The sequence below is a fragment of the Cottoperca gobio genome, chromosome 8 (genome assembly GCF_900634415.1).
Source record: "Cottoperca gobio chromosome 8, fCotGob3.1, whole genome shotgun sequence".
NCBI lineage: Eukaryota > Metazoa > Chordata > Actinopteri > Perciformes > Bovichtidae > Cottoperca > Cottoperca gobio.
Window position 1 is genome coordinate 5,616,124 of NC_041362.1, and position 25,554 is coordinate 5,641,677.

Below are 25,554 nucleotides of genomic sequence, written 5' to 3' on the forward strand. Positions count from 1 at the left end.
ATCACTCCTCTGTATGGCTCCCAATCAATGCCAGCACTTAGTCTAGTCCACAATTGATCAGAACACTAGTAAAATGTCACATGGTCTCAATAAAATGGGGATCACATGATGCAACAGAGGCAGGTGAGGCTGCAGTGGGCTCTTTAAAAACAGCAGTTACTGTTCTGACTTCGTAAAGTGCCTGTGCAGAGCGGATAGAGCTACACTGTTAGAGCTGAGTTTGTGTGTTTTGAAGAAGTCTGTGGCTTTTCTGCAAGAAAGTGATGCAGGAGAGGAGTTGTCCACTGCACAGCAGGCAGGTTGGGCTACAGAGGGTTTGGAGGAGCCTCATCCTCTGCTGCTGTGGACACCAGGATGAGAACCAGGACACAGAGGCCTTAGTTCTAGTACCGGTCAGTGCGACTGGCAAATTGGAAATAAATGTTTTACTTTAACTTATCATTATGAAGAAAATGTTGCTTGCACACTATAATGGCTGTAGAATATGACACCATTGGTGTTTCGATTGGTTCCATATAAGCCTCGCTCAATATGCAATTCTGTCTGCCACAGCGGGAAAATGAAAGCTCCATTTATGGCACAAAGCCGTGAAAAAAACAAAATGCAGTGTGTCCGGTGCAGTGTGAATCTTTTCCAATCAAAGTAGCTAGCTCCAAAAGACGCTAAAAGTTGCCAGATCATACGCTCATTTGCATATCGTCGTAGGCCGGAGTTATTTCTGTTCTTTTTGCTGCATTTAAAATGATGCATATTGCTCAGTTGGTGAGAACCTTTATTAGGAAGTTGTCACTTACCTCTCAGACACAGACTATTAGACATTAAAGCCTGATTTGCTTTGAGTGTCAAACCACAAACAAGCATTATTACATAGTGTGTGCAGCAGCCAGTCATTTATACTGTACTAACACATTTCCCTGTTTGAATTAACAGCTACTTTATTGTGTGAGAATATTCTGGAGTAATCAGGATAATTCTGTGACGGACATGTTGCTTTGTTGAGAACAACTTTAGCGCTTGGTTTGGCTTAGCTCATGTCTTTAAGATTGTTTAAATAAAGTCTGTGTCTCATTGTTCACATAAGGCTTTACTTTTTAAATGGGGTATGTAAAGTGTTATCTGTACTGCTCTAGACCCATTTCTAATCTAACTTAAGCTAAACTACTGCTACAATAAGTCAACAGTATCTACTTCCTGCAACCCCAAACCATTTAGCTGGAAGGCTTTTATTTTGAAGCAGCTGCAACAAATTGTCCATTTTTATGACGAGTTCAAAGGTCAAAGGTCAAGGTCACTGTAACCTCACACATCTGTCCTATATTTGTGAATGCGATATATCAGGAACGCCTGGAGGTTAATTTTCATGTTTTCATCTCCTAACAGATAAATCAATTAATGGACAAACGTCATGATTGAGATTTGTTTATTTTTATTTTAGTAAAGCGAGACATGATATGTGAGACTAGATAAGACAGAACTTAATGCATTGGGTGACTTGACAAGATTGAGACAACAGTGCAAAACAAATTAACAAAAATAAAAAAGACAACAAATGTTAAATCTGATGGTGTGGGATGTGTGTATTAGCAAAGTGCAGGACAGTCTTATGTGTAGGGTTCCTGTGAGAAGAACATCCTCACCATCCTGTCCATCTCTCCTCAGGTGTTGTCTCTCGGTGCTGACGTGCTGCCAGAGTACAAACTCCAGGCCCCACGCATCCACAAATGGACGATCCTTCACTACAGCCCCTTCAAAGCGGTATGGGACTGGGTCATCCTGCTGCTGGTGATCTACACCGCCATCTTCACACCGTACTCGGCCGCCTTCCTTCTCAACGAGGTGGAGGAAGAGCGGAGGAGAACCTGCGGCTACACCTGCGACCCGCTCAACGTGGTGGACCTGGTGGTGGATGTCATGTTCATCGTGGACATCCTCATCAACTTCAGGACCACCTACGTCAACCACAACGATGAGGTGGTCAGCCAGCCGGGACGCATCGCGCAGCACTACTTCAAGGGCTGGTTCCTCATCGACATTGTGGCCGCCATCCCCTTCGATCTGCTCATATTCCGCTCCGGGTCTGAGGAGGTGAGAACAAAGGGAAGACATTGGCCTCACACACATCAACATGTACATTTGGCTTCTGACAACGATAAATATAACTTTTTCACAACGGACAAAGGGTAAAACAACAAAATGGGTCTCTGTGTGCAACAAATAACATAATTGACGGCTCTGTTAAAGGGAGCATTTGGATTGTTTGAAGATTGGTGGTATGAGGTACTTATAGCAGTCGGCACACCCCCAGTTTGACGAAACAGACAGGAGTACCAGCACGGTCTGTTTTGGTGGTTAGTTCGCATTCTGTAAGGTGAAATTATTGTTATGTCAAAGGAGTCTAGTGGCTTTGAAGAGAGCATAAATAACATAAATGAAAAGGGCTGTCTCATGGCAAGGTAAAGAGGAGAAAATATTCTGTAGAGCGTACACCCGTGTGAAACCAGTAGTCACATTGAATTGTTTTAATTTTGAAAATACGTTTCCCTCAAAACGTATTTGAGAATGCAGTTTAGTTGTATGGGAAGTCCATTTTATAGGAGACAGGGTTTGTTCTCCCTGTGTTTTCTGCCTCTATAGTAGAATCATAAAACCCAATCAATATGTTGCAGCTTCTCAGAAAGACCAATGAAAGAAACTTTCTATAACAAACCTTGAGTTACAGATGCTAGGGAAACAGAGGCTATCGGATTTAAAGATAATTGTTTTGTCATTTATTTGACAGAGGACTGTAGAAATGGGAGAAAGAGAGAGTTTGTCTCAGACTGAACTTGCAAGATTTAGTTTTCTTTAATTCGTAGGATGGGGCGTGTCCGGTTATCATACTGTATGTTATGTTTTTGCTTTATTTAGACCAATAATTTGATCTGTGCTTTTATATTTTGTATGTCAATTGTTTGCATGCTCCAATGCATTCTCATTGATTATTGGTTTGAGCATATTTTACACTGACATAAAAGCTTGCTAATATCATTAACATGAAGTCCACTCTCTCTCCAACCTCCAGCCTCAGACAACAACTCTGATTGGTTTGCTGAAAACAGCCCGACTGCTGAGGCTGGTACGAGTGGCCAGGAAGTTGGACCGTTACTCAGAATATGGAGCTGCGGTTCTTTTCCTCCTCATGTGCACGTTCGCCCTCATCGCTCATTGGCTGGCCTGTATCTGGTATGCCATCGGCAACGTGGAGCGCACAAGTTCTGCTCGCATTGGAGGCTTGAAGATCGGCTGGCTGGACAACCTGGCTGAGCAGATTGGTAAACAGTACAATGACAGTGATCCAGCCTCGGGCCCGTCCATCAAAGACAAGTATGTTACAGCCCTGTACTTCACCTTCAGCAGCCTGACCAGTGTGGGATTTGGGAACGTCTCACCCAACACCAACCCAGAGAAGATCTTCTCTATCTGTGTCATGCTCATTGGCTGTGAGTAGAGTGGGAGTGAGTCTGAAATCAGAGCACCTTTTTGAAGAAATAAGGATAAAACCTCCTGTTTTAAAGCTGCTATAAGTTAATGTGTGTCAGTATGTGCAAGATAGAGACAGAATCAGTGTGAAAACCTCTGTCACCAAGGTTTTGAATCCTGATTGTGATGTGTTTTGTTATCTGATTGGACCAGCCAATGATGGCAATATTTAATCTTTATATTTTTCTTTATATTTTGACATGTTCATGCTATAGAATAAGACCGTCTGTGTTATTCCTAGCCTGTATATGTTTTATGGTGGAAACGAATGTGAAACTAAAACTTTCAATTAAAATACAGAAAGAAATAGAAGGGCAAACAGAGAGTGCAGCTCCGCCAAGGTCGTTTCCATAAGTAGTAAGAAATAATGTGTGTATCTGCACCATGACTTTTGATCCGCCCCAATATTTTATGGGTTCCACCATTCCACCAAATTTCCTCCAACATTAAGTATTTCTGTCATCTGCCCCATGCAGCTCTGATGTACGCCAGCATCTTTGGTAACGTGTCGGCCATCATTCAGAGACTGTACTCCGGCACGGCCCGGTACCACACTCAGATGCTGCGGGTCAAAGAGTTCATCCGTTTCCACCAGATCCCAGGAGGCCTGAGACAGAGGCTGGAGGAGTACTTCCAACATGCCTGGTCCTACACCAACGGCATAGACATGAATGCTGTAAGTAATTTATAAAAAGAATCATACACACACATGGTCATGCACTAGTTCACAAGAAGTTAGAGCTCTATGTTTGTGTAGAAATGCTTTTTTTCGTTGGGAAGTGGGTGTTTGGACAAATTAGTTTTTTGGTTCTCAAGCTGCAGTTATGCAGCACGGGGTACAGCTCGGTGGTAGAGTGTTGGACTGCAGCTCATTGAGGTCTCTAGTTCATATCTGAGTGCACCCTGTCCAACTATGCAACACAAATGAACCTTTTGTCTACATAATCCCATACCACAACTGCTACACTGGCCACCCAGCTGGAACAAATATTGTTAGCTGACAGTGCAAGTTTCAAGTTTTATGTGTCATATGTAAGTTAACACGCGGTCAACGGTGCAATGAAATGTGTCTGAGAGAGACAGCATGTCAGCTCAGCTGTCAAAAATAAAATATATAAAATATTTTGAAGAAAAGAGCACTATATACAATTTAAGTTAAAACAATAATAACAAAAACAATATAGCTTATGTACATGACAATATAGTGAGAGGTGTGTCTGTGGGTCTGGAGGTTAAGAAGCCTGATGAAAACTTTATATATGGTCTCAATCAAACCTCTAGGCATGTAAAGTGCAGACATCTACTTATTTGTGCATTCATCTTAAACATAGATAATGTAGGACTATATCTGCATTTGTTGTGCTACCTTCAAAAAATGTAATTGAGAAAAATTGAGACACTGAAATGAATGATAAAAATAAACAGCCTTGCAAAACATATATCATATCCCAGCATGTGTTAGCACACTTGGTTTCCTCGGGTTGTCTTTTTATATATCCAGTTGTTGTTTGAAGCATTACCTTTTGATATTCTGTGTTTGACCTGCATGTGTTGTTCGCCCTGTTCTGTGCTGCCGCAATGACCCTGTTTTCCCCACATTGAACTTTCACGTAACCTTATACTCAAATGAACACAGATCCACCTTTTCTTTGTTGCACACATAAAGATCAGTGTGGGGGTATAGCTCAGTGGTAGAGCATTTGACTGCAGATCAAAGGGTCCCCAGTTCAACTCTGGGTGCCCCCTTCATATTTAAACACACTCAAGGGTTTACACTGAGTGTTGGAGACTGCATTTTTAGTGATGATGTGCGTCATATCACTCGTCAGGACAGCTGCTAACTGCACTGGAGCATGACACAGCCAGAGAAAAACATTAGTGCCTGCCAATTCAATGTGAGAATAGATAATCACTTGGAGGCACTGTCCTTTGTGCCTCCCCTGAATCAATCTGCTCTCCTTCTCTCACCCCACTGTTTCTTTATGATGTGCCTTTCAGATGCATTTTGCATTTTTCATTTTTTGATGGCGTTGTAGATACAGACAACAAATATATCCCGGGGGGAAAACTAAAAATATCATGGAGAAATTCACCCAATGCCCTCTGTTGCCCTGCAGGTTTTGAAGGGTTTCCCTGAGTGTCTGCAGGCTGACATCTGCCTCCATTTGAACCGCAGCTTGCTGCAGAACTGCAAAGCTTTTCGAGGTGCCAACAAAGGCTGCCTGCGAGCTCTGGCCATGCGATTCAAGACCACCCACGCTCCACCGGGTGACACTCTGGTCCACAGTGGGGACATTCTCACCGCCGTCTACTTCCTCTCTAGAGGCTCTATAGAGATCCTCAGGGACAATGTGGTGGTGGCTATACTAGGTGAGGTTAATACTTACTAAACATCTAAAACCAAAATTATGATAGATTTATTTTCCTTTTCATACTTTTTTTGTATCTTTGTTTGTGCATCTTTTCGTCTCTTTACCACAAAACCACAGGCACAACTGCCCTTTACACCACACAACACACACATGCACACACTGTGTGTGTCCTCTGTGTGTTGTGTTGCCAGAGGTGTTTGGGCACAGATCCACTTCCATTCCACAGTGGCATTGATCATCAATAGGCCCAGCACTTAGATCCAGGCTGCCTATGTCATTTCTTTTCCAGCTATGTTTGAAGGGATCATTCATTTGTTTTGAGCAACAGAGCTGTTGAGGATCAGTGTCACTGTAGTGCTGGGGGTGTTAAAACAAAGCCCTGTGGGGATTTAAAAAGATATATATAATAGAATATGCCTTGATAATATTTCTTGTACATTGCACATCCCAGTTTAAATACCAGATCTTAATCTGTCCTAACCTCTTGGCACTCAAACCAATATGTTATTTACACATTTACAAGTAACATCATTATAATTGGACACGTAGGCGCTGCACTGTATTAGAGTTTAAAAGTATAGAATTGATTTAGATTAAGTTTAAGAGCAGCCTATAGAGAAATACTTTCTGTAATATGTCGTTAAACTGTTTAGTCGTGTTGCGTACTGCGTTATTTTGATAGAAAATGTAATCTCTATGGCACATATCATATTCTAGTCTAGAAACACGTTTCTTCTTGTAGAAAACTGCATTTACTATTGTTTGGTCTGTGACTTTTTTCTGTGTCTGGCAGATACTTTGTTTTTCATGTGCTTTGGATCAGATTAATCTATCAAAACGTTATTAATGAATTATTGAATTATTTCACTAATACTAGTAGTGGCTTGCTCACTTGGTCAAACATCTATTGATTAACTGTTGCTATCTTCCCCATGCTCTTCTTTCCTTTGCTGTGGTTTCCGTAGGGAAGAACGACATCTTTGGTGAACCCATCAGTCTGTATGGGAGGCCAGGTAAATCCAGCTCTGACGTCAGGGCTTTGACCTACTGCGACCTTCACAAGATCCTGAGAGAGGACCTGCTGGAGGTGCTGGACATGTATCCCGACTTCTCTGACAAGTTCTGGAACAACTTGGAGATCACGTTCAACCTGAGAGATGTGAGTGCCAGAAGAGGGCGATGTTACACATAGAAACACCATCCAATAGTGATTGTAGACCTTTTGCATAATCTGTGTTTTGTTTTTGCCTCAAGGCCTAAAACAAAACCCTGTTTTAACCAGTTTCATCACTTCATGAATTAAGGAATCAAGACAACTTAAATAGGTATGCTTTGGAGTTTTTCATTTTAAACAAACATGGTGCTCATACATTTTAACAGTTCACACTCGCAGATCACTAAATTAATTTCCTACCTCATGAAACATTTGCCTTTTTAGGAATATCTTGAAATCTGCATTTTTTTTGTATCTGCTTGCAATCTTTTTTACCCTCTCCTACTGCCATATCTCCACCTTTAGGGCACTTAACTCCCGCTATGCACAGCACTCTCAGCAAAACATTTCTCTATAGCAGCACAGGTGGTCACACAAATCTAAAAGATATCATCACTTGGTCGTACCTGCTTAGACTCTTCTCAGTTTTATGTTGTATCCTTATTTTCTAAGAAATGTTGCATCCTAAACAAATTATAAAATTACTTTTGGTGAAGCATCTGCCATATCTGGGCCTATAGTTGGTGTGTGTTTCTTGTTCTTGTGGATCCCCGGTTGCTTCAAAGTATACCAACTTCTACAGACGGAAATTCTTCATAGAAAGGGCACAGGTCCCAAATTAACAATAAATCTATCAAACATAATGATGTAAGAGAGTCCAATAATGTATATATGCTATAAGTATCAGATCTGGTGTGTATTTTTGAATTACTGAAGCTGATATGTATCAGGTAGATAGAATACACCAGCCAACCCCGGGCAGGGACTCTGATTGTGGCTACCGGCGGACAAGGCATCGGAGAAGCTCCCTGCGTCGTCGCAACCGACCTGGTGAGTCTAGTTTAACACATTTCCATATGTTTCTGTTTGGTCTAATCTCCAGGTTTCTCTTCAGGCTCTTAAAAAACTGTGCAAACCCCGAATCTTCATATTGTCTAATCCTGGTCGTCCTGTGACCCTGTGTGTACAGACGGCATGGACCGTGAAGACTCCTACCCCGATCAGTCCTGCACAATGGCAAACCATCACCAAGGCACGACAGAAGGATCCCATTGGGAAGACCTCTGCAGCAGCGCTAGCAACTGTTCGCAGTCTAGTGATGAGGAGATGAAGCCTGTGGGACACAGAATGGGGGAGCTGTACCCCACAGGGGGTGACACCAGAGACTACCCCCCAGCTGTGGTCAACGTCCTTCCTCACAGTGGACCCTCAGCTGAGATGGGACCGCCTGTAGACCTCGTAGGACCGCCATACTCAGGTAAAGACTTCCTGCGATCCCTTATGAGTCCTCCCTTGCTGATCTATATGTTTTCCCTGACTCCCGCACCAAAGAAGAAAACAAACAGAGAACAGTTTTTTAAAGCGCAGCTCAACATTTGCCAACCAATGACAGAGAGAGGAATAACTTTTAGAAGAAGCCCTCACACATTGAAAAATCTCCTTCCTTATATATATATATATATATATATATATATATATATATATATATGAGATATCTTGGAGTCACAGTGATGTGTAAGGTCTGATTTATGGGTGAGCTTTTAGTCCAAAGTCCAAGTTTGAACTAATGTTTAAAAACTGAAATGTCATTTAAAAGATTATTTATAAAAGTTTGTATTGTTTTACAAAGCGTACCAAAGAGAATACTTTTGTGCATTTGAAATGTTGAAGTAGCTGCAACTATAAGTTAAGTAACATAGTATTAATGACATATAAATAGGATTTAGACTCACAGTGTGTGTTGAAAAATAACGTTTACACAGATACTAGTAAAAATAGAACTAAAACCAAGAGTAAAAGAAAAAAACGAGTAAAACTACATTTGAAGAGAATAATATATCAAATGATGCCAGCTCTAGAAGTAAATAAAGTGCTTCAGAAATGAAAGGAGGATCCTCTTTCTCCTGCGCAGCAGCTGCACCCATCAGCATGTCAGGCATGTACAGCTACTGGCCAGAACGCAAAGCCAGCCAGTTATCAGAGAGTAAGAGACGAGCGTCGTCAGCCAGGGCCACTTTCCACCGTCCACTCTGCGCTCAGGATCGGCCCAGCGAGCTGGAGTCCAGGCTGGAGCTGCTGCAGTCCCAGTTAAACAGGTGAGTTAGTTTCACGTGTACGTATTGTAGAGTGACAATAAAGAGGGGGCACCCGGATTTGAACCGGGGGCCTCTTGATCTGCAGTCAAATGCTCTACCACTGAGCTATACCCCCTGATGATGACTTGTAGAACTGTGTGTTGGCTTTTCTTTTTATGTTTACTTTCACATCACATTTATGCGGAAGCTCCTCCCTTCCTCTCCAGCTTGTGTTTGCATATCAGTTCCCAGCTGGTCGTGTGACTGGATTGAGTCACACAACAAAAATGTGAGTTGCATTATGTATGAGAGAAAGGGTGGAGAGAGAGAGAGAGAGAGAGAGGAGGAAGGAAAGGCAAATGACAATAAGAAAAGGTCAAAGGTGAGACCCAGAAATGTAGAAACATTTTCTGTAAAGTCAGACATCTCTGTGCCCGTCCTCACATATGATGCAGAGAGAGAGAGAGATACTGTAAAGAGAGTGAAAGAGAAATCTAGTGGACATTTTAGATAAATCAGATAAAAGGACTAAAATCAAACAAATAGATTGAAATAACTACATTCCTGCTGTCTTTCTTCATCGTTCCAAGGCTGGAGACCCGAATGACAGCAGACATCAATGTGATCCTGCAGCTCCTGCAGAGGCAGATGGCCCCCGTGCCTCCGGCCTACTGCGCTGTGTCTCCCAGCCCTCACCCGCCTCCACCGCCTCACCCCACCACCCTGTACAGCACAGGAGCACCCACAATCCACACTGTCCCTCCAATCCAGCCTGCACAGATCAACAGCACTGCCTCTCTCCTACAGGTGTTGTGTTCAGTTTATAAACTTCACTTACTATAACAGTCTGTCGGTATCCACTTCCTTATGTGAATAATTACGTAACATTATTTTTACCCTTTTACAAAACTGTCAATTCTTTAATTAGTAAATTAAGAAAATAATTTAACTGTTCCTTTTATTTATTAATACATTTTATAATGTTTTAATATATTTATTTATTTTTATATGTATTTATTTATGTATTATTTCCCCCCTTATATATTTTCCCAAACTTATTTATTTATATATTATTTTCTTTATGCAAACGAGTAGGCCCCTGTTTTCAGTCAAACTGCTCCCTTAAGGATGGCCCAGAGTTATAAAAAGGGGGGGTGGGGGAGGCGCGATAAAGCTAGATCTAAATAATGCATGGGTCTTCTCTGCCCTGGGGGGGGGCCTTGAAAATATCTTTATCTACAAAACGGAGGTCCTGAAGAAAAGGTTTGGAACCCACTGTGATAAGATACCAGGCTGCTTGCTCTAACTACATATGTATCATGTAAACATTAGAGTGACCTTCTCATCTTACTCTCAGCGTATTGTTGAACAATTCCTTTGAACGATGAGGTATGGGGGGGGGGGGGGGGGTCTAACCAGTCCTGTCTGTGTTAGGCTTAATCCTCCTCTCTCTTTCCAGAGTCCCGACTCGGACTGCAACCACAAATTTAAGGACTCCCTGTCCAGCGGGATCCATCTCACTGTGACCTCTGATGACACAATGTCCATGTCGCCGGAGGCCGATCCACCTCATCTGCCCGCTGTGGACATCACCCCTCCTCAATTTTCAGGGGCTCATGAGCTTCCTGGACTGCTATGTGTCAGCCAGCGGTTTCCCTCCCTCCCTGAGCACCTGGAGACCTCCAGAGAGATGCAGAAGATCCAGAGGCATGTCTCTAACCCTGTCTTACCAGGCAGCTAGAACACCAACACCTCACAAAAGCCTGGTCCTTCGGACGGGACAGCCATATGTTCTCCACTCTGTTACTCCCTTTTCCCTTCCTTCAAACCTCCTCTGTCCTGCTCAGATGCTGCTGTAGGGCGTGGGATGCCTTGCCTTCCACGTCACTGAGGGTTCAGAGTGCCTCTTGTTTCTGACGTACAGACTCTACGCCGCCCTCACAGGCTGCTGTGGTTTCGTGCTCCAGCGCCCCCTTCACACCTGAGGTCCCGTGCAATGAAGACGTTATTCCTGCCCAGCAGGGTGGGCAATTTGTGAAGTTGACAGTTAATACATACAAACATATACATGCGTCACGCAGTCGCATCTCTTCAAGGTTTTCTAGAAGAGAAGTGAAATGTCTTTTATGTCTCATGTGAAGAATTATCTGCATTCACTTTGTATAAGAATTGCACATTTAGACTTAGAATAATGTAATCATTTATATGGAATAGAATTTATTTTCCTAATATTAGAGATGTAATGGTCACATTAAGAACGATACATCTAGTAAATGTAATAAACTATGAGTGTAATAAGTTAGAGACTTACTTTTGTTGTTTTGGTGTATGTTGAAACAATATCAAAAGGCATACTGTAGCTGTCTGGCACACTGTGAAGGATGACGGGCTCAAGGAAAAGTGTAATTCTCATCTCGTATTTCATGTTCTTGTTAGATGGCTCATTTGATCATGAGAAAGTATTACAGCGTACACAACCAAGCAGAGCAGAACAATGTCACGGCTCCTTGTACATGAACACGTAGCTCTTACAGTTTTGTTTTGATCATGACTGCTTTGCTTTGGTTTCCCTTATTTCTGTGTCTGTTTGAAGTCAAGCAACTATTTTTTTCACAGTCACATGAGTTCATAATGTACCTGATGTGTTTATCTGAAAGTGCCAACATTAGAGGACTTCTTCTCTTGACCGTGATACTTAAACAGGTAAAGGGAAAAACTGCAGAAGGTTGTTTTATGTCCACTGAGTGACAAGTGGAGTGGACGGTAACTGTGAATCACACGCAGACACAGATGTTGCCTCGAGGCATCTTCTGTTAAGAAGATCTCACAGCTCCAACCACAAGGTGAATGTAATGACTTTTTAAGCATTTATATTTCTGTATAAGGTTTCTTGAAGCACAAATTCCTGTTATTTATCTTTTTTTTTTTAGATTAAAGACACACAGCAGAGTTACACTGGGAGTCCAAAATGCTTCTTTTTTCTTTTCAGATTACTGACAGGCCGCATCTCTGTAGTGTCTCACAGTGCAGGAGAAACTTTCTGCAAGTATTCACTGAAACTACGAGTCTGATTCAACTGATGGACTTTCTTAGACGACTGAACATGTATGTAATGTGTGTATGCAGAGTTATGAATGACTTCTGAAAGTTCAATTTTGAGTTGTGTAATGAGAACTTTATACTTCTTACCAGAGTACTTTTATTTAATAGTTGTTTTGAAGATTGCGATTTTGAAAACCTATACTCTGCTCCTAAAATATGATGCATTGTTATACACATTAAATTAACCAACAGTACATTTACAGTGCCGCAAGAAAGTTTGTTCCTTCAATTCCCAAAACTGGATAAAAAGGACCGAGTTAAACAACACAAAACAATATACTAATTTATTTATTTAGCAAAAGTATCCAACATTGAATGTCTTTGTTGTAAAAAAAGTATGTGAAGGATTATCTGTTCATTTCAAGGGGTGGCTGGAGTCAGGTGTTTCGATCAATGGGATGACAATCAGGTGTGAGTTTAGCGTTCTCTCTATTAAAAATATATAAACCTGAGTCGTTACTATCAAAGCCTGGTCTTTCCTACACTGCGGTTGTGGAATTGTGACATGCAGTGACACCCTAACCCTGTCACATGTGGTCGTCCAACAAAAATCCCTCTAAGAGCAAAGCGTGTTCTACTCCAGGAAGTCACGAGGAACCTCCAGGGTGATGTCTTTCTTGCATCGGCTAATGTCAATGTTCACGAGTCCACCACCAGACTGTAACTAACAATAATGGTGCGTGTGGCAGCAAACAAGTAACCAGTGTCCAAGAACAGTGCTTGTGTTGTTTGAATTTGCTATCCTGTCACATGAAACACACGTTCACGCCAGCTAACAGTTCAAACCCTGGTGCCCCCTCTACATGTACATCTTTCAAAGTATGGAGGACAAAAAGTGACTATGGTATCAAGAAATAAAAGTGTATACGTAGAAGCATAAGAAATCCTGAAAGAAATAAAAGTTGATAATTTAACAAGGTATAAATCCACCTACATGTTTCTGTATTTATTTATTGATGTGTCATTGTCTGTCCTCCATAACAAAGACAACAGTGCTGGTAACTCCACAAAATGAAGAAAACATCAAGTTTGTTCCTAGAACACGGAGGAATACAATTTATTAGAGCAAATTCAATAATAAACTTTATGAAAAAGCTACAACATGAACACTCGTCTTACCAACATCTTCAGTTGATATATTTATATGTACACGTGTGCCTTGTAATGGCATGCTACAAGGACATGACCCTTTTTTAAATTATTGAAAACAACAAAAAGAGGCAGACTCAGTCCGAAAGTTGTTTCACGCTCATCCCATTTCACAAGTCACTCTAAAAACACAAAGAAAACAGCTTTCAGAGCACAATCTTCTCGAAATAAAGAAGGAGAAGAGGGAGTAGAGTAGAGTTAGAAAAGGCTGAACGACATTGCTCTGGTAGGTTCTGAGTGTTTCTGTACATGGCTGCCTCACAACGTCACCAGCCAAACTAAAACACGCCGTGTGACGCCACCAGTGAATCCCTCTGGTTATTTTACAAATGACAAAAGTTGCAAGTTTGAGCCTTGATTATTTGGATGGAGGATATTGTATGTCGACCCATTTGAAAAAGTGTGCAGGGGTAAACAAGGCCATAATATACTGATTGTTGAATAGCCAATGATGTGGCGCAAGGCTACGATATATTCGTACGCATTAGAGAGGTCGTCTTCTGCCGCCTACAGTAGTTTGTATCAACCTTTACAACTCAAACAGATGTAATGCACAACATCTAAACCCTTCATCATAATCTCACAGCTGGCTGAAATCACACCAAGAAGTATAAAAATCTTAATTTCATAGACAACTGTTCAAGAGTTCAAATCCTCTGAACACTACCTCTGTGAGCAAAAATAAATAGGAGCTTAAAACACGTTTAATAGAACAGTGGAGCAAAGAACTGGGACATAATGTAATCCAGGTTATTGTGGGGTTGGTGTGTGTGTGTGTGTGTGTGTGTGTGTGTGTGTGAGATACTCCAAACACATTCAGAAAGTTCACTCGTGAGCCCATCCTTGTCTTAAAAAGCAGTGGGACGAGGACTAATAATCAAGTTCTTAAATCTGAAACAAGAAGGAGCTTCTTGATCCAAGTGTCCGTGGCTTTTAGACACGCAGGATCTCCAGGCAGTTGTTGTAGCAGATGGCGATCCAGTCCGGCTGCGTGGACGCCCACTGCACGTTGTTGATCTCCCCTTCAGCAGTGTAGGCCAGGATGGGATCCTCAATGGCGCGCGGCATCTGCTGGATGTCCCAGATCAGAGCCTGGTGGTCGTCGGCTGAGGAAAGAAGACACGTATTTGTTCATTTTTAAAACATGAGCTCACAGATGAATGATGAGTTTATGATTTCTGCTAGCAGACGTTTGCTTTCCGCACTATATCCCACAATCAATAGGTGCCTTTACCTGCAGTGCAGATGTGACATGACGAGTGAGGTGCCCAGGCGATGCCGTTGACACAAGCGCGATGGTTGTTCAGCCGAGCCACTGGAGTGCAAGGCACGCGTACATCCAGGATGACCACCTGTCACACAGAAATGTTAACGCTGCAGTGGAAGAAAAGCACAATTCCAACATGCAGAAAGGCATTTCTTTTTCTTTAGCATCTATGCACAAAATAATGAATGTGAAACATGTGACAAAGCGTCCATTTAAGAATGAATTCACAGAAACCTGACTACTGACCTCCATGCCGTCCATGGCCATTGTGGCCAAGTAGTTGGGGTCCTGCTTGTTCCAGCAGAGGCGGAGCAGCGGGTGGTGCTGGGGGTCTTCGTAGATGATGGTGCTGTGCTCCAGGTGTCGGAGGTCAAACATGCGGACGGATCCATCGGCTCCCACAGAAGCAAACATATCTCTGCCGCCGCCTGCACGGCTGAACGCGATGTCATACACCTGCAGAGACACATAAAGACATCTAAATATTGTTTTAGGTGTACACACAGGCAAGAATCATAAACAGGAATATGTTGTGTCAATATTGAGATCACGATTATTTAACAAGATTACTCACTGACAAAATGCATTTATTTAACTTTTTATTATGTTTTTAACTTTCTTGAACTTTAAATATAATTCAACAATAATACAATGAATAAATAATATAAAAATAACAATAAATAAATTCAGCCATGTTGTAACTTTAGTGCACTTACAAAACCTTTTGAAAACTAATAAACGTAAATATTCTATAAATAAATTAGACCAAAGATGTTGAAGTGCACAGCCACAACATACTGAAAAACTATAGTAAACTATAATCAACACATTCCAGCACTTCATTTTACAGCACAGGAACACACAGACCTCTTTGTCATGAGCAATCAGCTGCGTCTTCACGTGTCCAGAGACCAGGTTTACTCGTCCTAACACCTGACCAGTCTCCAACCCCCAGATAGTGCAGGTGGTGTCAATGCTGGAAGTGCCTGCAGAATGAACCAACATGTTAAAACTATACAACTGAAAGAGCAACAAAGTCGTATTGACCGCCTCCTTACTATTCATCATGGAGAGGATTTCTTACCCAGCAGATTGGGGTCAACTTCATTCCAGTCAAAGGATGTGAGGGGAGCACAGAAGTCTGAGTTCTTGTTGTTGTTCAGTAAACATTCCAGACGTGTTTCTGTGTCGCTGACCTGCGTGATGAATGCAAAGGAGTGAGTGAGCAGACTTCCTTAAACGAGTGCTATGTTCAAGTCAACGGGTTCATCCCAAAACCTTAATTCGCCTCCTCGTTTCCCTCACAGACGCGAGGACTGAGGAATCCTCAGTTGGGAAACGGGATATCTTCGTTCACTCGAGCGTCACTTTTAAACGACGTCCTTTACTTATGGCGCGTGCAGTCTCATGACCAGTCACTGGGCTTGATTCAAAAGAAATCCTTTACACCCTTTACATTTAGTTAGTTACATGTTTTATTGAAATTAATTCATCCATCTCTTTTTATATACACATATATATATAAAAAAATTCAAATATATATATATATATATATGTATATGTGTATATATAAATATTATATATATATAAAAATATATATATATATAATATTTATATATACACATATACATATATATATATATATATATATATATATATATATAAATATAAATACATATAAATATAAATATGCATATATATATAAATATAAATATGTATATATATATAAATAAATATGTATATATATATATATATAAATAAATATGTATATATATATATATATATATAAATATGTATGTATATATATATATATATATGAACAAATATATAGATAAACATATATGTATATGAATACATATATATATATTAAATAATAATAATAATAATAATAATAATAAGGTTATTAGAGATTATTAGAGGTTATTTATTATCAAATGTTTTTGAACGGTCACAGGTGAATAGTGAATTTATTGGGAACTATTTCCAGCTGTGGATTAAGACATATTTGGTTCTTTAATAAGCAGCAAGATGATGTATTGTGTATTGATTAGAAATAAAACTACAGTGTGTGTTCATGGTAATGAAGGAACATATCACCCTGTGCAACAGTGCGGCTCATTGATGTGTGTTAATAGTTTTTGGACAACAATGGAGCTCAATTTCATATATATTTTGGATATTTAATATTTTTTGTTTTATACTTTCTTCTCTTTCTTGCTTGCTTCCAACAGTTTGCCCTCAGATAAATACAGCTCCATCTTATCTTACTAATGGCCTATAGGTATAATTTATCAGACTTTGGCTGCACAAGCAATACTTTCATTCATTGTAAGTTTTAATTCATTTTACAGTTCCATAATGTTGCTATTTGGAGTACTGATAAGGTGTGGTGTTGACTGTACTGGTGTGTTTTAACTAAAGCATTAAGCAGGGAAGGAGCATTTAAAACAGACTTATCCTTTAAGATCAAACATCCTACCCTCCATATGCGCAGGTAGTCCCCACTAGTGGCCAGCAGGTCTGGGTACACCCCCTTGCTGTCTGGGATCCACATGATCTTGGTGGTGGGGTAAGGATGGTCAAACGTGTTCCTGCAGACGAACTCTGAACTCTCCTCTTCGAGACCCACCAGCTGAACCTGGACACCAGAAAACGCACATATGAACTGTTATTATTTCAAGACGAGCTAAATGACTGTTTACAGGGAAACGAGGGTTAGAAATAGCATCGGCTATATATAGTCACTGAAGGATATTACTATTACAGACAAAAAAGGCATGCTTGCAGAATATTAACACAGGATCTCTTGGTACTTTTGTGTTACTGGGACATAACAACACAAACAAACGTTGTGATGTTATGCCTTGGGGCTGCGCAGGACAGCTAGCATTAGCATTAGCTCGCTGATGTTGATCTGATGAATGGCCACACTGACTGCGCACCTTGTTGTTGTATTCCTCCACAAAGCTCCCAAGTGCCAACCGAAAGCGTTTGTCTGGACGGACGCTCCAGTTCATCGCATACACAGTCCATGGCGCCTCGTATTTGTAGATTTCTTTTCTTTTTCCGTGAAGCGACATCCTCTCGAACTGCAGCTGTTGTGCGAGCAGCTAACACGCTAGCGTTAGCTAACTGCGAAATAAGTAGTCGTGCCGCAAACTATCAGCAGTTACTTTAACTTGCAATAACAATTATCAGTAGTTGTGGTGGTAATGACCATTTAATAACATATATCTTATTTAGGACCAAGATTTCTCACCACTTTACTTAACAAAGAGTGGCATTGCGCGTTACGATTTAGAGCGCTGTCAAGCCCAACAAAACACATGCGACTTCCGGTAATTATCTTCAAAATAAAAGCAGATTATTCACATAAACGTTTTTACAGTAATCTTTTACGGCCTACTTTTTCTGTTGCTGTTTAGGTAAAGTATATATAATTACTCTGTACTGTTGTCTATAATTTAAACTTTATAAATAATTTTGAATATATCATCTGTGGTCAGCTGTGCTTGCCTGTGTGTTTGTTTTTGTTTGGGCAGATGGATGCATTGTGACATGGGTGAGTGTTTCAGAAAAACAACACTTGCCAATGACGGCAATAAATTATATTCCATGACTATTATAAATACGTAATGAAAACTAAACACTCTTTTTACTACTACGTTGTAGATACCAGTCCTTGCTCTTGTTGCCTGTTTTTTTTAATGAGTGAAACCAACTATTTAATTTTCAGTGATCTTAAAATGTGAATACAATGACTATACCACACACACTTCACACAAACTTTCTGGGTAAACTTTGGGCACAATATCCATATTAAAGGTGAAAGAAGTACTTTGATATTTTATTTAAGTAAAAGCAATATCACAATGTAGAAATACCTTGGTACCCTGCATTCAAAATGTTACTATAGTAAAAATACAAAAGCATTAGCATCAAAATATACTTACATTACTGAAAGTATAAATTATCATTATGCAGAATGGCCCATTTAAAAAATATATATATATATTATTGGATTATAATCATTGATGCAGAAATATGTTCATCCCTTTAATGTTGCAGCTGGTAATGGTGGAGATCTTTTTTTTTATATACTGCAGGGTATTTTAATCTATAAGAATTTATCATAATTGTATAGTTTATTGTATTTTGTATTAATAATCTTAATCTGTAAAGTAAATACAGGTTTTCAAATGTAGTGGGGTAATTTGTCTCTGAGATGTAGTGGAGTAAATATAAAGTACCTCAAATTTGTACTTAAGTAAAATACTTGAATAAAATTATTTACTTACTTACCACCACTGCTTCACACAAAATGCCAACTATTCTACTAAGTGAGAAATTTTACTTTAAATGTAACCGAATTCATTATTTTGAGTTTTATTTTTGAATGTTTGAATCGGAAGTATGACGATGTTATTATGTCCAACTTGACAGTTGTAGTTACTCATTGTGGCCACTAGAGGACATAAATACTCTTGATATGAATAATGGACACTGTTCTTGAAAGTTAGAATTTACTTTTTACTTTCTTTATTATCATATATTTCTTATTTAATTGCCTCCTGTGATTGAAGCATTAAAACATAGATATTCTGTTAATTGATAGGTTAATTAATAGTGGATTTGTGAATCAGTTGTATTGCAAGGAAATAGCATCATGTAGGGCAGGCAGAATCTATTCTCTTCTAAAATATACATAGTTGTAGTTGTAGACCACCAGGGACGCCAAAGCAACATGATTTATCTATTTATCTATGAAGACCCCACCCATCTTCACGTGCTTCTGTAATGAAATTCAACCCTATGTTAAATTCTTGGAATGAAAGCCAAATTTTATATCACTTGAAAATGATCTGAACAATGTCCTTTTTTATATATATGTATAATTTATTTAGGTTTTTGTTATTTGATTTTATTAGACTATTATCTTAGTACATTGCATATTATTGTATTCTTAATAATGTGAACAATTGTAGGTCCCCAAGATAATACTTTTGCACATTTCTACTTAGGTTTTTCATTTTAAACTGTTATATTGTATATATTTTTAAATAGCATTATTAAATATTTCATTGTCTTTTTCTAATGTATATTTATGTTTCTTGTCTATGCACCAATTAAACCAAATCAATGTCCTTGTATCTGAAAACCTTATAACAGATTCTAATTCTGATTCGTTTTGTTTTGCTTAATCTATTAAAAAATATATACCATTTTGTATTGTCTGTGTGCTTTATGTCTCATGTGTTGTCTGTTAAATCTACACGTTTTATAATTGTAATGATTGCCTTACTATTTGTAAATTCACCTTGTGAAAGAAAAAGAATAAATAAATAGTCAGAAATAAACGCACGTAAAAAAAGTCAAGGAAGGTATAGCAACACCATACACACTTTCGGTAGAAATATTTCAAAATAAAACTTTCGCTTATTCAGCAGCCTACATCCTGCTGCGATACTTTTACTTTGAAAGTTTGATCTTGTGTCGAGTACTCTACTATTGCTTCAGGCGTAACATCACTACAAGGGCAGTTCAGGCTACTTGAGCTCAACCAGCGATACGTTTATTGTCACAGTAATTCTCCAGGTGAGCTCCTTATTCAGTTTGCTCAGTTTTGTTTGAATAAAACTCTGAGTTGTGTTAAAGAGAAAAACACGGACTGCTTTTCGTTCAGGTTGGCTGCTAGCAACAAGGTGCCATGCTAGTTAGCCGCTGTTAGCATAGTCGTGCTAGATTTGCTAACAGCTAATGATAAAGTGAGTGAGTGCTTGGGGGATGGGTCGGTATGATTACTGGTGTTTGGGTTAATCCTACATATGTCATTAGATAAGGACAAGTTGTTAGCTTCGACTTGAATTCCTCTACAGATATAGACGCATCTCTTTATTTTAGCCTGTTAGCAAGCGTGCCGCAAACGTTTTGGCTAAAGTTTGTTGGGCTAACTACAGCTCTCTGGCTTAATATTCACCGGATTCAACCCCCATCTAGTATCTATCTCCTTATGTTTGACCGAGCTTTGCTTTTATATTGCTCCATGTGTGCCGCAGTGTGTCATTAAAAATGTCTTATCTTGATATATTTGTAGCGTTGTCCTTTTTTTTTTTTTTTTTATTCGCAATGCCAAAGTGACAGATCTGTGCAATTACTCTGGCTTTAATGCTGCTGGCTTACTCTGAGACTAAGCACACGTTTCACCAATACTGTCACACTGGAGGTCCTTCCCTTCCCCGTTATTGTTGTTCTAGTTCGTCTCGGTCCGTGGGGATTTCTCTCTCTCTTTGGGGTTTGTCCCGTGAGCAGGGACCGACACGGTTACTTTAATGTGGACCGGTTTAACCTGGGCTAAGTCTTTGCTCTGTAAAAATGCCTGCACCTAAAAAGATTTCCTGCTTTACTACATTGAATATATTTTGGTTTTGGCACTTTGAAAACAAGATATTTAAAGACCTATTTAAAGTTCAAGGTGACATTTAATCTAGAAATTGTTTTTCGTGTGAGACTTTTCTTCCTATTGTTCAGTACTTGTTACACTTCTGCATTCAACCTTCTCTGTCACGTCTTACATCACTCCTATTTACATGTTTTCCTGCCTGTCATCAACTCTCTGCTTTTCCACTTTGTTGCAGGTCCCACCATGCGTAGTGCGTATCTCCTGATACCTGCGCTGCTGCTCCTCCAGGCCCTTCCCGTCTCCAGTGGACGCTACAATGATGACTTTGATGATGGCGAGGACCTAGCAGACTTTGATGACAATGACTTCGCTGAGTTTGAGGACATGAACGACGATCCAGCAGCGGAGGCAGAAACTGCCCCTCCGCCTCGGACAGCACCGGCCTCGCAGCCTGATGAAGATGAAGATGAAGATGAAGCCACTGTGGAGCTGGAGGATGGCATGGATGGTTTTGAGGACTCGGAGACGCAGGTACATTGCCGTGTCTTAGTTTACAGCTTATATAATATATTTATGGCATTATTTAGTAGCAAAGCTAACTCTGCGTGTTTCACTAGGATCAAGACATGTACACCAAATATGACCAGGAGGAGTTTGAGGGGATTGGAGACATGGAGAAGCCAGGCCACTCCATGAAGGACCCCCTTATAATCCACACGGTAAGCCGGGTTTATTGCTCAAATCTTCTGAAGCAAGTTTCACACTCTCACATTCTGCTGATTGCAGAGGCTCTGAATGTGCATAAGGTGTCTGCTGTCTGTTCGTTATTGTAATGTAAGTGGCAATCAACGTAAACGCTTGTCATGGACGCCCAACAACGGCAACACTGATACTGATATACTGATTTAAAGTAGACCCATACATTTGCATTAGCTATTTGCAGATATGTCAGTGTGGGGTGTCAGTGTCAGGTATGGCTGTACCAAATAGTTAGAAGCTTTAAAGTTTCATTCATAAATTCTAAATCAACAACCGAATCCTGCGCAACTTTATTATTTTTTTCATGGCTATTCAGGGACGTACCTGTGTTAATTTAGAAACTGTCGTCATTACATTGTTTGTCCACCAGAGAGCACTGACGTAAAATGCTTAACCGACTGGTGCAAATATATAAAAATACATTTAATCGCAAAAAAGAAAACAACATAAAAGGACAAAATTGATTAAATGCGGAAAAGTTTGTGCAAGTTCCCTATTGTGAGAGAATATTTCTGTTTAAAATGTCGCCCTGCTTCATTAAGAGATTTAAGAGATACTGGTACAGATACAGTTTAATAATGGAAATTGAATCCATTCTATTGCATCGCGTATAAAATTATTTTTACCCACTGAAATCTAAGAAAGGATCAAATCTGTTGCGCTGCCTCAGTTGTGATTGTTTCTGAAGCGAGCTATACAAAAGATGACCCCTTGCTGTTTCACTGCAGGTTCCTGCACATCTGCAGAACAGCTGGGAGAGTTACTACATGGAGATCCTGATGGTCACCGGCCTGTTGGCCTACATCATGAACTACATCATTGGCAAGAACAAGAACAGTCGCCTCGCTCAGACCTGGTTCAACTCGCACAGGGAGCTTCTAGAGAGCAACTTTGCACTAGTGGGTGAGTTCCTCCACCTCCGAGTTGTCTCCAGTGTACGACGGCAGTGTATGAAAGCAATGGAGGACATGGTGACAGTCGGTGTGAAGCAGAACTTGTGTTGATTGTCAATAATCTGTTTGTTCAGGTGATGACGGCACCAGTAAAGAACCAGTGAGCACCGGAAAGCTGAATCAGGAAAATGAGCACATCTACAACCTGTGGTGCTCCGGACGTGTGTGCTGTGAAGGCATGCTGATCCAGCTCAAGGTATGGGCAGTGTTTCATGTAGAAGTGTGTTGGTGTCACACTATTTAGTTAAACATTCAGGCATGTAATCTTCCTTGTGGTCGATTCCAGTTTCTGAAGAGGCAAGACCTGCTCAACGTTCTGGCCAGGATGATGAGGCCTGCCGGTGATCAAGTGGTATGTACGAGTCAAATAGCAATTCTAATACATCTGTGTGGATCAGTGGTTCCTTTAGACAATATAAATGTAAAGTATTTCTGATTCTGATGGCTAAAGCAGACATTATGACCGGAGAGATATGTGAGACTTCAACAGACTTTCCCAGTTAAAGAAAACGTTAATTAGCGGATAACCCTGGTGTGGCGTCTGTAAAGTGGATCACGCATGACAGAGGCACTGGACTCGCAGTCATAGTCATTGTCTCACTAACGGCGTCTGTTTTGTTTGTAGCAAATAAAAGTGACTCTTAATGAAGAGGACATGGACACTTTTGTGTTTGCTGTTGGCACCAAGAAAGCAATGGCCAAGCTCCAGAAGGAGATGCAGGACTTGGTAAGTATCCTCCACAACTTATGTACATTCAAAAAAATAAAACTTTATTTGTAGTCCTTGTTCACCTTGTTACTTAAACAATGGTCTTGGTTATTGTTCTTTTCCTGTAGAGTGAGTTCTGCGGTGACAAGCCCAAGTCTGGAGCGAAGTATGGGCTCCCAGACTCTCTGTCTATTCTAAGTGAGATGGGCGAAGTCACAGATGGGGTGATGGACAACAAGGTAATGTCTCTCTTATTCTCATCTCGCGTACAGAATTACTACAAAAAGGCAGTGCCGAGTCTCGGCATACAACTGGGTTATAACACGGCTTCTTGATTGGTCAGCTTCCTCTCTTTAAATTCAGTGTCTGGATCTGCTTTTGGTCTTTTTAGATGGTGCATTATATCACCAATCATGCTGACAAGATCGAGTCCATCCATTTCTCGGACCAATTTTCTGGTCCAAAAGTTATGCAAGAGTAAGTTTTTACTTTTTAATCTCTTACATGTGAGTTATTTAGGATTTTAATATGTTCTGTGCGTTACTAAAAGTTCCTGTGTCGTTCCTTTAGGGAGGGTCAGCCCTTAAAGCTGCCTGACACCAAGAAGTCGCTGTTGTTTACATTTAATGGTGAGCATTTGGTCTCCTGTTTTTACGACACCTCATGACCCATCATTTGATCTTGATGGTGAATATAAACTGTTTTTCTTTTGTAGTGCCTGGCATGGGCAACACCTCTCCCAAAGACATGGACGCTCTGCTCCCTCTGATGAACATGGTGATCTACAGCATCGATAAAGTCAAGAAACTTCGTCTCAACAGAGAGGTGAGCAGGATTGTAGCGCTTTGGTGCCTCATTGTGCATCCAGGTGACCACTTTGAGTATTTTGTGCTTTTAAATGAAAGTTTAAAGTGCAGTTACAAGTCAGTTTTTGTCCTCCCTCAATATTTAGGGCAAACTGAAAGCTGACAGAAACCGTGCCCGTGTGGAGGAGAACTTCCTGAAGCAGACTCACGCTCAGCGTCAGGAGGCGGCCCAGACACGCCGGGAGGAGAAGAAGAGAGCCGAGAAGGAGAGGATCATGAATGAGGAGGATCCTGAGAGACAACGTCGTCTGGAGGTCGGAAATCCACACACACGACACGACAGTTAAAGGAATAGTTTGACATTTTGTGAAGAGGAGATTGATAATGTCCTTCTGTCTTAATGTTACTAAATGCTGCTTCATTTAGAAACATTACAAATGTCTTTATGATAAATATGTAGCTAGAGCCAGCAGCCGGGCAGCTTAGCATAAAGACTGGACACTGGGGGGGGGAACGATTAGACTGGCTGTTTAGTTTAGTTACTTTGTTTCCTCTATGAACCCTGTTTTAAAGGAAAACTCACAATGGTGTAGATTCTGTTTTTGTCTTAAATATAATTTTCCCTATTTTCAGGAAGCAGCCCAGCGACGTGAGCAGAAGAAGATTGAGAAGAAGCAGATGAAGATGAAGCAAATCAAAGTGAAAGCCATGTGAAACACCACCACAGGGATACAAGCACACATGAAAGCAGTGCTCAGCTCAGCTTCTCTCGAGTCACCACAGCTCTGGCTCACAGTCGCTCTAAACAGACATCCTGTGCCTCCTGGGTGTGTCAAGCTCTGCTGTCTCTGTCACCACCTGCGCCATTTGGGGTGGCTAAACCCAAATGATTGAGAGTGAACTGTCCATGTCAAGTGAGAGGGACTTTTTCACCATATCGCCACGATTCACAATTCTTTTTCTGTCCAATTTTGTTCTCAGAATTAATCCGAGCTCTGTTTTGAAAGCTGTGTAGCTCGGTGAGCTTTTTTAAATCATCTGCTGGGAAGGGACACACTATTTGGTGGTATATTGAGCCACATTTTAAAAGGAAATTTATTAGCATTAATATAATCTTAGATGAAACTATCAATAAAATTTTAATTTATATCTGCTATGAGGTTGGTTTCTTGAATGAATATCTGAGCAAACATAATAAAATGCACTGGAGTCTGTTGGAAAACTGTTTCT

At 40.4% G+C, this 25,554-nt stretch overlaps 3 protein-coding genes and 2 non-coding genes across 6 annotated transcripts in view; 3 read left to right on the plus strand and 2 right to left on the minus strand.

The window, feature by feature from the left end:
* Nucleotides 1-13,196, plus strand: part of kcnh6a (potassium voltage-gated channel, subfamily H (eag-related), member 6a) — a 29,128-nt gene extending 15,932 nt beyond the window's left edge. The window contains exons 7-16 of the mRNA XM_029437058.1: nt 1,660-2,085; nt 3,062-3,479; nt 3,996-4,195; nt 5,637-5,889; nt 6,857-7,050; nt 7,836-7,935; nt 8,075-8,362; nt 9,017-9,200; nt 9,770-9,986; nt 10,639-13,196. Coding sequence (XP_029292918.1) covers nt 1,660-2,085; nt 3,062-3,479; nt 3,996-4,195; nt 5,637-5,889; nt 6,857-7,050; nt 7,836-7,935; nt 8,075-8,362; nt 9,017-9,200; nt 9,770-9,986; nt 10,639-10,920 — 2,562 coding nt within the window. The 3' untranslated portion in view covers nt 10,921-13,196. The remainder of the gene's footprint in view (nt 1-1,659; nt 2,086-3,061; nt 3,480-3,995; nt 4,196-5,636; nt 5,890-6,856; nt 7,051-7,835; nt 7,936-8,074; nt 8,363-9,016; nt 9,201-9,769; nt 9,987-10,638) is intronic.
* Nucleotides 5,194-5,265, plus strand: trnac-gca (transfer RNA cysteine (anticodon GCA)). The gene has a single exon. It is a non-coding gene; the product is annotated as a tRNA-Cys (tRNA).
* trnac-gca (transfer RNA cysteine (anticodon GCA)) lies at nt 9,244-9,315 on the minus strand. The gene has a single exon. It is a non-coding gene; the product is annotated as a tRNA-Cys (tRNA).
* Nucleotides 13,197-13,216: 20 nt separating the features above from the next.
* On the minus strand, nt 13,217-18,023 carry dcaf7 (ddb1 and cul4 associated factor 7). The gene is made up of 7 exons (XM_029437061.1): nt 17,640-18,023; nt 17,177-17,335; nt 15,782-15,893; nt 15,565-15,683; nt 14,944-15,153; nt 14,665-14,782; nt 13,217-14,536 (listed from the first exon to the last, which is right to left on the minus strand). The coding sequence occupies exons 1-7, from the start codon at nt 17,775-17,777 to the stop codon at nt 14,364-14,366; spliced, it is 1,029 nt and encodes a 342-aa protein (XP_029292921.1). The 5' UTR covers nt 17,778-18,023; the 3' UTR covers nt 13,217-14,363.
* A 2,126-nt stretch (nt 18,024-20,149) lies between these two features.
* ccdc47 (coiled-coil domain containing 47) lies at nt 20,150-25,546 on the plus strand. 2 transcript variants are annotated; one of them, XM_029437059.1, is made up of 13 exons: nt 20,150-20,292; nt 21,333-21,628; nt 21,715-21,816; nt 22,585-22,759; nt 22,884-23,005; nt 23,096-23,161; nt 23,435-23,536; nt 23,647-23,757; nt 23,910-23,995; nt 24,089-24,147; nt 24,234-24,343; nt 24,471-24,638; nt 24,958-25,546. In XM_029437059.1, exons 2-13 carry the CDS (start codon nt 21,341-21,343, stop codon nt 25,036-25,038), a joined length of 1,470 nt encoding a protein of 489 aa, XP_029292919.1. In that variant the 5' UTR covers nt 20,150-20,292; nt 21,333-21,340; the 3' UTR covers nt 25,039-25,546. The 2 variants fall into 2 exon arrangements, with proteins under 2 accessions (XP_029292919.1, XP_029292920.1); XM_029437060.1 differs by lacking the exon at nt 20,150-20,292 and adding an exon at nt 20,343-20,462.
* The last annotated feature ends 8 nt before the right edge of the window (nt 25,547-25,554 follow it).